The sequence below is a fragment of the Ascaphus truei genome, chromosome 8 (assembly GCF_040206685.1).
Source record: "Ascaphus truei isolate aAscTru1 chromosome 8, aAscTru1.hap1, whole genome shotgun sequence".
NCBI classification, from domain to species: domain Eukaryota; kingdom Metazoa; phylum Chordata; class Amphibia; order Anura; family Ascaphidae; genus Ascaphus; species Ascaphus truei.
This window is the reverse complement of record NC_134490.1, coordinates 40416206-40430081: the sequence shown is the minus strand read 5'-3', so window position 1 is coordinate 40430081 and position 13876 is coordinate 40416206. Positions and strand designations below refer to the sequence as shown.

The window sequence follows — 13876 nt, the reverse complement described above, 5'->3', positions numbered from 1 at the left end:
AGCCTCATCGGAAGGAGGCAGCGGGCACAGACAGACAGGAGGTAAGGGGCTTGTGGCCAACGCGTGGCTGTTCGCAGCGGGTCCTCAGCCTAAGCAGTTTCCAACAGGAGGATTTGCTACAGGTCTGATTAGCCAGGTGGAGACTGGTTCATTGTCTTTAGCTGCAATTAACCAACTCTCTACTGGATTCCTCCGACCTCTAGAGGCTTTTGAAGCCTTATTTAGACAGGGTTATGTCCCTGGTATACACACACGTACGTGTGTGTGTGTGTATACACATAACACTGGTGTGTTTAAAAGTGGTGCTGTTGAAAACAATGGTTAAAGACAACACCTTTTTAGTGTGTTATCTTGCAATAACGGGGTAATAACATCTGCTACATCTGTGGGGAGGGGTTATCCCAAAGATCAAATGTGATGAACGACTCGGCACTTCAATACAGCTATTTGCATTTAGAACACAAACTGCAGATATAAAATGTCCACCTACGGGACCTTCATATATTTTATATAGTATATTGGTACATAGAACAGGATGGCTGAAGTTCCTCTCCAGGCACAGACTGACACTGTTCCCCTGTTACTCTGCTTGCAGTGGTCCGAGTTTATGCAGCTGGGGAAGGATGTCCTAGACTCTCAGCTGGATGAGATAATCTCCTCACAGAAGCCCAACCAGTGCTGCACGCTGATCTACACCTCTGGCACCACTGGTCAGCCCAAGGGAGTCATGCTGAGCCATGATAACGTGAGTCAACAGAACTGATAACCCCTTCACATCTGGTGCAGTGCCTCGTTTCTGCCTTTTTCCAGGAACTGAATTATCTGTTGTAGTTTACATCAAAATGATTTTTTCTTATGTTAAAGATTAATCTTTTATTTACAAAAAGAACACTGTTAAATATTATATATTCGTTTATAAAACCAATGTCTAAAATAAAATATTGGTAGTTATCTACCTTGTATTATCTGAACCACAGTGCGTTGCAGTCCTCTGGTGCTGAAGGGGTTATGAGATTCAGTCAGTATGTCGAAAATAACTGACAGTGCCAGGCAAAATTTGCACTGAATTCCCCTACCCTTCTAGCACTGAAGGGGTTAGTTCGTACCATAAGCATACACTCTCATAGTAACGCATGAAGCACAGGAAGGTTCAGTAACCAGACACGGAGTTGCCGCTCCTGAAAATTCTCCCAAGGTAAATTCCTTTGTGAGACCACAGCATAAACCCAGCTCCTGTTCCGTTTCAGATGACGTGGACTGCAGCATCAGCTGGCAAGACAGTCCGCCTCCGAGAAGCCACGGACCAGCAGGAGGTGGTGGTCAGCTACCTACCACTCAGCCACATCGCAGCGCAAATGATAGACATCTGGCTGACCATGAAGTACGGAGGGGCCACTTACTTTGCACAGCCAGATGCACTGAAGGTAACATCCTACTACTGTCATTTATCCATCCTATTGACCTATACAACCCCTCTTATGGCTCTTTATGACCCCTCACTATGACCACTCCTTATAAGTCCTCTAACTCAAAATGCTTCCATTAGTGTTGATTTTCCGTCAATATTGGGTTCGATATATTGGATCCCTCTCACCCTTCACTTCAAAAGGAGACCTAAACCCATTGTGTCGTCTGTGTAATATCCCCCTCTACTGGTTAAAATACAGAATTACTGTACTTGTCTACACCTTTCAGGGGAGCACATTTTATTACGAGGCCATTCTAGTTGTATTAACACATTAAACCCTCTTCCAGTTCCTAAAATATTTGGCGACAAAATGGCCCCCGGTGCCAGCCTCGCTGCCGAAATGTTGTCGACCCGTGGCTATGTAAACATTGCCTACAGGGACCCTAAACAGGGGTTCCGCCAACATACCATTACTACCGAAGACTACAGCTCTTGACCTCTCTCTCTCTCAGGGCTCCTTGGCAAACACCTTGCGGGAGGTAAGGCCGACGGCTTTCCTAGGTGTTCCCAGAGTGTGGGAGAAGATGCAGGAGAAGATGAAGGCCGTGGGTGCCAAATCCACCACCATTAAACGCCATGTGGCCTCGTGGGCCAAGGGAGTGGGCCTACAGACCAACCTTAAAAGGATGAATGGGTAATGGGGCTGTCCAGCAAGAAAGGTCACGCTTAAAGTAAGGGATTATTAGAAGAGATCAAGCCTATAATAATGGGATATGGGAAGAGAGATTAAGCCTTCAGCAGGGGATAGTGGGGAGAGGTCAATTCAACTGCAAAGGAGTAAAGTACCATATGAATACCAATTGAATATGTAGTAGTCACTACTCTATGATGTCTGGTACACAGGGAAATAAGGTGACCTTCTCAAGGAACCAGAGCAAAGTCTTGTCAGACGCCTAGCATTTCCAAGACAAGAAAATGAAGTAATTGTCTGGTTTCTTCCTCAACTCAGGGCTTCCTCCCACCCGATGAAGTATCACGTGGCAAAGAAGCTGGTGTTTAAAAAGGTGCGCAAGGCTCTTGGGCTTGACAGATGCACCAAGTGTTACACAGGAGCCGCTCCCATCACAAAGGATACCTTGGAGTTCTTCCTGAGCCTCAACATCCCTGTGTACGAGCTGTACGGGATGAGCGAGAGCTCTGGGCCACACACTATCTCATTGCCTGATGCCTTCAGGATCACTAGGTACGTTCTGAAGTTACACAAGAGCCTGTCTTATTGCCCTACACTGCTGGACAAGCCTTCAACGTATTGCAGAAGGATACATATTGGGCCATATGTACTCAGCAGCACTAATCCATAAGACACCTTTCAGCATGTCTTGCTAAATGTGGCACCTTCCAGCCCATTCACTTGAAGCTGTATCTGCAAGGAAGGTGTTACGGAAAAACACACTTGGTAAATATGTCCCATTCATTCGATGTGTATTCCGGACAGATAGGGGGCTTATTGTGTAACTCTGCCTAGTAGACATGGCCTATTACAGCCTCTTAACAATACAGTATCTGGCGGCCTGGGCAGTGGTCTTGTGGACCGGCACCGCCCATTTGAATGGGGCCATAAAGTGTTTTTCAAACACTTTTTTTGTTTTTTTTTGTTTTTATATTGGATAAGGTTACTGTATATGCTTGGATAAGTATCAACTTTCAATCACGTACCAGACTGGATCCATGATCTAGAATAGCAAACAAAAGACCACTTAATAATGAGCTACAGTGTTGCTCTAAAACCTTTGGAAACAAAGAACAATACAGAAACCTATACCTGTACTTTTCAGTCTGTTCATCAAAATACAGTAGAGGAGGATTGTTGAAACCTGCCAAAGCTTTTGGAAATATTAAACGTTTAAACAATGAACATAAAAAAGATTTTTGTAAAAATATATCTTTATTTAACCTGTTAATCATGCCACGGTCCTTGGCTCACTTTGGTCTTAGGAAGAACTGAGGGCTATATTTACGAAGTGCTACTCCATAAAACACCTTCCATGCTAAAAAACATCTTGCAGCCATCCACTTGAATGCGGTTTTATGTTTACAAAGCATTGCAGGAAAATATCTTCCGAAGTAGCACTGCTTAGTAAATATGGGCCTTAATCTTTAAAGCTGGATTGAAACTTTCATTGGCGTTAAACAGATAAATGAGGGGAAATATCTTCTCTGTAATACCGGTCTATTGATGACATTCCTCTGCCCATATAGCTGCGGGAAAGTGATCTCTGGGTGCAGGACGAAAATTTACCAGCCGGACAGTGACGGCAGTGGGGAGATCCTGTTCTGGGGCAGACACATCTTTATGGGATACCTCAACATGAAGGACAAAACTCAGGAGTCCCTGGACGAGGAGGGCTGGCTGCATTCGGGTGACCTCGGGAAGCACGATGACAATGGATTCCTGTTCATCACCGGGAGAATCAAAGGTAACACTGTGTGTGTGTGTGTGTGTGTGTGTGTGTGTGTGTGTGTGTGTGTGTGTGTGTGTGTGTGTGTGTGTGTGTGTGTGTGTGTGTGTGTGTGTGTGTGTGTGTGTCCACACCAGGAGAAAAGAGAACCAAAGCATTCAAAATATCAGCACCCGACAAAGTATGAGCAACATAAAGGGTGTTTATTGACCCCAAACTGCAATATGGTGAAGATAAAAAAAAAAGTTTAGGACTTTTACAAGAAATTATACGATGACACAGGGCATAATTAAGTAGATGAAGAGTGAGAAGAAACCACCAATGATGTACCGTGCATCTTTCCAGAAGGAGTAGCAGAGACATAAAATACATGATGAATAGGAAGGCTCGCATGGAAGATGGCATTACAACAGAATTTTTAAAGAAGCTGGGGAAGTAGAGAAAATCCTTGCAAAACTCTTTACATGCTGCTCGAAGAACAGCAAAATTACAGAATTAAGAAGCAATGCTGTAGTTATCCTCATCCATAAGAGAGGAGACCAAGGAAACATTAAGAAATACTGACCAATCTGCCTCCTTTCAATTGTGTAACAGACTTTTATTCACTTATTGGCTACAACAGAACCTTGATTTTGAACACATCCAAGACATTATTTTCCGCACTAATGAATTGGGTCTACCACCCCATTTAGGATTGATAGATTATGAAAAAGTATTTGATTCGGTCTACACCACAGCCGTTTTAAATGCATTAAGATGTCAAAATGTTGAGGCGTACATTGATATTATAAGGAACCTTTAGTGCCACATCCACCATTAGAGTACATGATCAGGATTAGCAATGGTGTGTGACAGAAGACATGTCAGCAAAGCTTTGCACAGCAACATTTGAGATTATTTGACCTTTAATTGTAAAGAAAAAGGAATAAATATCAACCGTGAATACTCGTCACTTGTGATTTGCAGATTTTTTTGCCACAAACTAAGAAAACCTTCAGAAAAAATGAGAACTTGCCAAGTCACACTCAAAAATAGATAAGGTTGTGGTGCTTCTTGTACATGGGAGCACAGTATAATATGCTACTGCTCCAGTAGACTTAGGCCTGCCTGGTAAGACCATCCAAGCAACTACAGCAGTCATACCAAAATTACCTTATCCTAGGCTGTACTGTTCCAGGTTTTGAAGCTTTGGCTTGGGCTCGGCTGCCCCTGAGTAAACCACACCCTCCGACCCTGGGCCCAAATCCTTAGTGCTTTTCACCCATCCTGATTTTGTGCTCTAAGAATATAAGAAGCGTAAAACACAATGTGAGCGAATGGAGAACAAAGAAAGGGATACTAAAGGCTCAAGGATAGCATTACTAAATGAATCAGACATAAGGACTGTTTGGTGTAGCTGTATCAGGGACGCGTCTGGCTTTGACTCTGCAACCGGAAACGCCAGTAGACCAGCAGGGCAGGGGTCAAGGAAGAGGTAGTTTTTGAAGACCTAGGCATTTCAAAAAGTAATTTTGGAAGGGAACAGGCTTATGATCAACAATTACTTGTATCAATGTGGTTGAGGTTAGTGGGATCATTGTAGCAGGTTTAAAAAAATCGTCCTACGGTATTATTTAATTCTCAAAAATGATTTATTGTACAGCTTGGTTAAGGAGGAGGGACAAGAGCTGAAACAGTTGATGGTTCCCAGCTCTTGTACAAGGAAAGTTTTAGATTTGGCTTCTACTAGTTTACTTGGGCACCTGGAGGCAGAGAAAATACAAGAGAGACTCCTGAGGAGATTTATTCTGGCCAGGAGTTTAAGGCAGTAAAAGGGTTCTGCACCTCATGTCCAGACTGTCAATTAGCAGCTCCTAAACCCCATCTAAGAACCCAGTTAATTCCCATGCCAATTATTGAAGTTGCATTTGACCATATTGCAATGGACATGGTGGGCCCTTTGGACACAGCCCTTGCCTCTGACCTTGGACACAAACTTCAATCCGATTTTTCGAGACTTAAAAATAGTTTGTTTTGGAAAATCCAGTTTTCAACACTGACATGACTGAACAATGGTATTTGGGAACAAGGCCGAATTTCTAAAGCTTCCAATGAAGGCGCTACATATCAAACCAACTCTAATACCTTCCTAGCCTCCATGACTAGTTTTAAATATCTGGGCATATGGTTTTACCCCCATTTAAAATTTGGTTTGCACATTGATACCCTGACATCCAAAACCTATGCCAAACTACATGTACTTTATAGGAACAAAACCTCCATAAGTTTGCTGGTCAGAAAGGTACATCGCACAGTGAATGCTAATGCCAATTATAGACTATGGGAACATAGTATATGGTACAGCACTCATACTCACCTTGGCAAACTAGACACCCTCTACAACTCAATATGTTTCTTTGTCCTCCAAAGTAACTTCAACACACATCACTGTGAAATGCTCAAAGAACTAGATTGGTCATCACTTGAGCCCAGGCACAAAGTTCACCTTTCCTGTCTTGCCTTCAAATAATTTCTGGGCAAGCTACCCACCTATTTTGAACAGCTCCTCACCCCTACCATATGCAGCACTTATCTGAGATCTGACTCCAAGAGACTGTTCATAGTCCCAAGGCTCAGCAAAGTATCCGGCCGCTCCTCCTTCTCTTACCGTGCACCACACAACTGGAATAATCTACCCGAGACTCTCAAAGCCGCCCCCAGTCTAAGTTCTTTCAAAACTGAAGCAGTCTGACATTTTATGGAGAAATTACACTGTCTTGCGCTCTGGAGTGCGCTCGGTCGTATGTGTAGTGTGGACCTCCGGTCATTCCTTCCCCCAGTCCGTCGGGAAGCTAAGCAGGTAGGGAGAGCTCTCTGCTCTGAGACTGGCACTATTTTATGTCTCATTAAAGCCTTGCATATTTTTCACTACCTGGGTTTCCCGGTTTGCGTGATTTTGGACTTGTTTGTGCTCCAGATCTCCTGCTGCAGTGTTACACTGTCATATTTTAATCTGGTCTGAAACTTCCATACGCCTATAACATGGTGTGTGTGTGTGTGTGTGTGTGTGTGTGTGTGTGTGTGTATACACAGATGTTTTGACATGTAAAACTGCAATGCTTTGCAGGCCTCTAGCTAATCGGTGTATGCACTTGGTAGTGGATTATTCTGTTTATATACTCCTATATTGCTTTATTCCTCTTTAGAGCTGATCATCACAGCGGGTGGTGAGAACATTCCCCCTGTCCCAATTGAGGATGCGGTGAAGGAGCAGCTCCCCATCATCAGCAATGCCATGGTGATTGGAGACAAGATGAAGTTCCTTTCCATGCTTCTTACACTAAAGGTATCCTATCTGATACCAGAGGGGCTGACCACAGACCTGCTGTATAGATATATACTGACAGTGAGGGAGGTGTTTGGAGCATACATATATTACAGTCTGTATATGAGGTTGATCAGAGAACAATTTGGGAATGGCTTATGTGGAGTAGTAGGGGGCATTTTAGGCAGTGATTTATATGGACCAATAAGAGAAGTTGGAGAGGGTGAATAGAGAACAGTTATATGGAGCAGTAGAGGGACTTGGGGAGCGATTATATAGAGGAATATGAGTTACATCGGTTTGCCCTGATTGTTTGTTTTTGTACCCACCTTTTCAGTGCAACGTGAACGCAGACTCGGGGGAGCCGGAAGATGAACTGACCCCAGAGGCCATAGAGTTCTGCCACAGGTTTGGCAGCAAGGCCACCCGAGTGTCTGACATCGTTGGGAGCAAAGACCATGCAGTCTATGCAGCCATCCAGGAGGGGGTGAATGCGGTGAATGAGCGGTCCACCTCAAATGCACAGAAGGTCCAGAAGTGGCTCATCCTGGAGCGGGATTTCTCCATCCCAGGAGAAGAGCTGGGTGAGCACAGAGAGGAGAGGCCAACAATCCCAGCTCCCTACTATGTATTGTGTACAGGCCTGAAATGCTGTATCCATGAATTTATTGCAGCTGTTTAGAACAGATCTCTACATACAAACACATGGTCTGTCACACACAAGCACAGACCCGTGGATTGTCCATTATGCACGCTGCCACACAAGCGCATTGCACATCTCCTTGACCACTCAAATCGCATAGAGCCATGGATGGCCTGAACACGCACATAACCCCATACATTTACACACAATTTACCCACTTGGAGGGCATACCAAATATGTATTTCTGACGATGTTTTTTTTTTTTTCAATTTGTTCATTTTTGTCTCTTTCCCCAAAAGGCCCCACCATGAAATTGAAGCGCCCTGTAGTGTCCAAGATGTACAAAGACCAAATCAACAGCTTTTACCAGGATGCAGCCACCCCTACTGCCCCCGAAAATGCAATCCCACTTTAGTAGCGACGTGTGTTCTCAGATGGCAGTAAGACATCGCCCTCTTTGGTTTTCGGTTATCTGCACCCCTGTGCTGATGGCTAGGGACCTCTTGACCCCAAAGATCGAGTGTACGCAAAGAAAAAACACCTTTTTGAATTTATTTTTGTATACGTTTCATGTATGGACGGTGCTTCATGTTTCCATTGCTCAATGTCATTTCAAGGGCGTGCAATGCTATTTATTGTATTCACTGCTAGTCTTTGCAGTGGTAAGGAGAAAGCAGGAATATTTCTAGAAGTTCTGATTCCGATTTGTGTAATAAGTGCCTCGTGAGGGGTTAGGATCAAAGCCTGATCGGTGGGTTTAAAGGTGCAGTCCCACTTTTCCATATTGGTGTCAACTTTTATTTTTTTTTTTTTTTAACGGCTCTTTACAGTTTCCCAACTCAAACCGAGCTCATCTCTGCTGCTTTGGAATCGGTGCAGCATTCTTTATATATAATTGCTGCATCTTTAACCCCTTCGTAGGCGAATAATCAAGATAGGACATGTTTAATTGATATGAAGGAACATAACTTAAAAGTAGCATTACTTTCAGCTCATATTAATGAGATCACAGAATTCTGACCCTATTTAGTCCCACGTACCAACAGATCTATGGCAGGAAAACTTTCCATCAAGCGTACGTTCAGCCACAACACAGGGAGGAAGTAAGCCTTTTTTTAATTTCATGGCAGTACTTTTGATATCCTAGTTTTTTTTTTTGTAACAATTTTTTTATTGGGTACAATCAAATAATGCAGAACATACAAGAGTGTCATGGTCCCATGACAGTGATGCTTTTTACAATCTGAGAGTGTCCATATAACATTTTCCATTTTCTTAGGTGGGGGGATATAAGGGGGAGGGGAAATAGACATACAGGGGTATAGGGGGGGAGGGGGGGGACCCAAGGGTAGGGAGGGGGAGTCGACCACGGGACTCAGTACCATCCTCTCCTCCCCCGGGCTCCGGGGGGGGGGGGAAAGGGGGGGTGGCGCGCTCCTGCCTCCGCGACTCGGCTCACTTGAGCTTATTTTGCTAGCCAGGGGTCCCAGGTGTTCAGGAATTGGGGTATTTTCTTTTGGAGCAAGGCGGTCAATTTCTCCATCGTCATAACTTCATTGATTCTTCTAGTGACAGTAGCTCTAGAGGGGGCTTTGGTCTGCTTCCAGGCGGCTGCTATGGAGCACCTGGCCGACGTCAATATTGACGTTACTAGTCTGGACATTGGTGAGGGGAGATCTACAATTGGTTGATATCCTAGTTTTGATGTACAAACCGTTTGAATTTATGGGTGTGTGTTTTTTTGTTTTGTTTTTTTTTAATATATCATTCTGAATGTAGGGAGAGGTGCGTTTTTGTAATTGTTCACGATATTCTAGTTAACTCCCAATACTTGGAATAAAATGGTTTAACCCAAACCGGAAAAAGAAAAAAAGCAATTGCAGTAAGTTTTCTTCATTATGGCACCTGAGTTAACTAAACAGGAGCTGTGGTTAAGGTGGTGATTTGAACACAAGATTGTGGGTTAGATTTGAACCACTTATATACCCTCTCCCACAAAACAGACTTGCTGGGGTAATAGAGTTACGTTCGGACCAAACCCTTGTTTCCTGCTGATCTGATTAACTTTATGGGCAATTCTAGGAATGTGCCAGCAAAGTGCTTACATCGGACCTTGTGTCTATGGGGTCATCAGCTCCCATTCTGTGATCTCCCTTGTAATTGAGGGGGACAACCCCATTTTATTTATCTAGAGCCCCATGTGTAATATATGGTGCAGCCAGTTTCTGTGCAATATCTCTGCTTGTTGAGCCAAAGTATTTCATATTCAAAGATTACGGAAGTAAATCTGGCTACGGTGGATCTAAATATTGCAACCATTTCAAAACATTCAGTGTAAATGTGTGTTGTAGATCAGTCCAGTTACCATGTTCCCTTTTGCTTTGTTTTTACCATATTTTTGTATTTATTTGAAGGATTAATGAATTTAATGAATTTTGTTCTGTGTCTGTAGGAAAGTTGAAATGCGCTGTTCTGCCTCGTATACAGCACAAAGCAGGGAGGGCAGGTGCCGTTTGTGACAAAGGGGAGCAATGATTTCACTCTAAATCAACCGTGTACACAGGCCCAGATCCACAAAGATCTGCCAAGTCACTTACTGTCACGTTAAGACTAATGGTGTATATTCAAACGACAAGTTTTCTCCCCTGTAAAGAGCATAGCGTAGGCTAAATCAGCCGTTGGTGATAATGTGGCGTTAGCATAAAATCGCATATCCACTAAAAGGTTAACGCAGGGACTCAATGTTACGTTAGGAGGATTATACCTAAACTTGGTGTTACTCACATTTTGACCCTGAAATAAACCTTTTGCAGGGTCTGGATTGGTGTAACATTACACTGAGGTATGCTACAACTGACCTAGCATTATTTCCCTCTCCTCTCTCTCACCTCAAGTTAAAAGATCCATTTCAGGATCTGGATCGGGGTAAACCCAACATTATTGGAAGATAAGGTAGCATAATGGGATGCTGAGCTGTAGAACGGCTGTTTTTTTTGTATATAATTAGCTTGAAGGATGCACATTAACTTCAGGGAACATAACGTCCATTCCTTTTAGGTACCGTCCTGTTATGAGCCTTGATTCAACAGAGTTTTGTGGATCTAGCTAGCACACAGTGTACTTACCCCCCTTATAAACTGGGCCTGCAGTACCAAAGGGAATAAAGGTCTTAAAATTAATTTCACAAGTCTTTAAACTACAGAGAATATAAATGTTTTTTGTGTGTAGAGGAAAGACTTATTCCACTGGGAAGCGGCAGAATAGTAATTTCTAAATACAAATCGATGCACTAGTCACAAAGTGTGGAGCTTTGTGACCAGACTAGGATGTGTATGGAATGCTGGGTTAATCTTTGGGATTTTGTTAAATGTACTTCCTTACTGAATAAACATCTGACATAATTAAGTAATTGTGTGTGTGTGTATTTAAGAACAGTGATTGAAAAAGGATGTTACGATCTAAAGGGACACAGAGTATAGATGAGCACTCCCAACAGTCTAGTAAAATAAAAACTTGGCCTAGAAGGAGCACATATCTATTGAAAGTAGCAATATTCTGTGTGAACTACTCACAATTGCAATAATCGGTCAGTCCGGTTGCTCCTACGTGTAACTGATCCTTTTATTAATGTATTCTGGCAGTTTTAGACTGACTTACACTTCAGTTCCCGGTTAATTGAGCAACCGGCTGTCTTGAACAATTCTTCTCCTAGGCTACACGTATTGTATACGCAGTAGAAGACTATTGGCACACTCATGGGAACTGGTTTACTGCTTCAGCCCTATATGGGTAGTTCTAATTGACAGCACATTGAGACAGACTTTGGCAGGCGTATGTTACAGATGTGCAGACAGTATAAAGATTTGTGACCCTGCATAGCAAACGTGAAGATGCTAGTCGCCACAAAGTGACATCATAGTCCATTTCCAAGGAAAGTGATATAGAAATTCCTACCACGAGAGGTATACACACTGGGGTTTCGTGAGAAATGATTACACTAAGACACCTGTAACAGCGGTCATTGTGTCTCTTTGTAAACATTGGAAATTTATAATGAAAAATCCAAAGTAAACATAAGTAGAGTCCAATCTGAAATACTTTGGTTTATTCTGTTGCCTATGGACTAAAATAAAGGAGGCAACAGCGTAAAATCTGTGAATACAAAATGTTCTAATGAAGAATTTGATGTATTCGAATCACGGACAGGATAGATCTATACCTATTAAAGCGGCAATCCGTGCTGTATATTTTTATTTTTTTAATACAGGCTTTAAACAGGGGTTCTCCGGAGCTGAACCCCATTAATTTCATCTCCGGGGACCCCTTGCTTCTGGAGATGCATCCCTCCATAGGGGTTCTGGTAGCCGCCCCAATGTTCACATGGTGGATTTTCAAAGCTCCCACGGGCCAATAGGATGCTGTGATGTCATCTGGTGCGGCTTCTTATTGGCCCATGTGACACAGCAGCGTTAAACGGCAGAGAGATCCGGCACCCCATTTGGAGGTAAGTATCTCTGGAAGCAGCGGTCTCCGCAGCTATTAACTGGTCCAGTTCAGGAGAACCCCTGCTTCAATCCTGTTTTAATTTTTTTTTAAATAAAAGGCATGGATTACTTTTTTTTTTTTTTTTTTTTTTAAAAAGAGCGGATAAGAGGCACTATCGTTGTTTGTGATGCTTCTAAATACATGACACCCAATGCAAAATGAGGTTTGCTGGTCATGTACTTCTTTAACCCAGGCTTTGCTGTAAAAGCAGTGTAAATCTGCAGGCATCTTTGCGCACCGCTGCTCTAACATACTGTAGAGCAAACTGGGGGGCGGGAGATTTTGCTGGGGGGAGTGCAGGCGGTTGCAGAGGCCCCACGCTCTTCCCCCGGGCATTTAATTTAATGCCGGGGGATCGCATGAGGCCCCTGCAACACGCCACTTACCTTGATTCAGCCGGCTGTGTGACACGTCGCTATGGCAATGCGGGGAAGCATGGTAGGGAGGGGGGGCGCGAGCACATGGGGATCATGGCGGGGGGGGGGGGCGCGCATCACGAATAGTTTCCGCACCCCTGTGTTAGAGGGTTTTTTGTCACACTACTTTACACGCCATGACTTATTTTGGGCACCTGGTGTGTAGGTACTACCAGCATCACATTGCAAGGGCAGTAACAATCATCACACTTTATGTATATCTTTATATAGCAATCCAGAGGGTGGTGCACTCACGGAATGAGGATAACTGCAATGGGTGCTCAGCAACAGCAATAAGGTGCCGAAGTCGCAGACAATCCAGGGTACAAAAATAGAATAAAGCCGCACCTCAGCAGTGGTCTTTCACAATACAAATTATTTATTTTGGTCCACTTGCGAACCTTTATCAAGGTACTGTGCACTAAATATGTGCTATATATACACCCTCGTAGGCCACCACAATGCCTTGATGTTACTGCTGTAAAGCAGTGTAACCATAAAGTGACAATGTTGCAGTGATACGAATGTACATAAAAACAACATTCAGAGTATCTGAACACACATGACTACAAAAACATAATAGGCTAAACCTCAAAGCAAAATCAGATGAGTGTCAAAGATAAATAAAATAGGGGACGGGGACATCAGCAATAATTGTGATAGAACACGGAAAAGGAAAGGTAAACCTCAAGACAGGTATAAAAACCTTCATGCATATAAAAGATCTAAATCAGTATGGTTTCAGAGGTGGTAAAAAGCAATGACTATAGAAAGTCAACATGTGTACTACCCTAATTAAAGTCAATGGAGACAAGGTAGTCGGGCATCAGGACGTGTAAATGCCTTAAATCACGTAGTCCTAACGACTTGTACGTACAGCATCACCTAGCTAATCAAAATCTGAAAACATGTAGAACATTGAAATGATACCTGAAGATAAATACCCTAAGGGAACTAGTGTGAGACAATCGCATATGATGACCTCAAATCGTGGGGCACATCACTATGGTCTTAATGTTATTATATAAGAACGAGGGCACCGTGAGAGAAAATCCTCCATAATAAATCATTTGAGTTTCAAACCACGACACAACACAGTCT

General features: G+C 43.2%; 1 protein-coding gene across 6 annotated transcripts in view; it reads left to right on the top strand.

The window, feature by feature from the left end:
- Positions 1-9117, top strand: part of ACSBG2 (acyl-CoA synthetase bubblegum family member 2) — a 46117-nt gene extending 37000 nt beyond the window's left edge. For all 6 annotated transcript variants that reach the window (XM_075611602.1, XM_075611604.1, XM_075611603.1 and 3 more), the window contains 8 exons: positions 596-745; positions 1248-1424; positions 1921-2102; positions 2418-2651; positions 3668-3885; positions 7053-7192; positions 7509-7755; positions 8114-9117. In XM_075611602.1, coding sequence (XP_075467717.1) covers positions 596-745; positions 1248-1424; positions 1921-2102; positions 2418-2651; positions 3668-3885; positions 7053-7192; positions 7509-7755; positions 8114-8229 — 1464 coding nt within the window. In that variant the 3' untranslated portion in view covers positions 8230-9117. The remainder of the gene's footprint in view (positions 1-595; positions 746-1247; positions 1425-1920; positions 2103-2417; positions 2652-3667; positions 3886-7052; positions 7193-7508; positions 7756-8113) is intronic.
- Positions 9118-13876: the final 4759 nt, after the last annotated feature.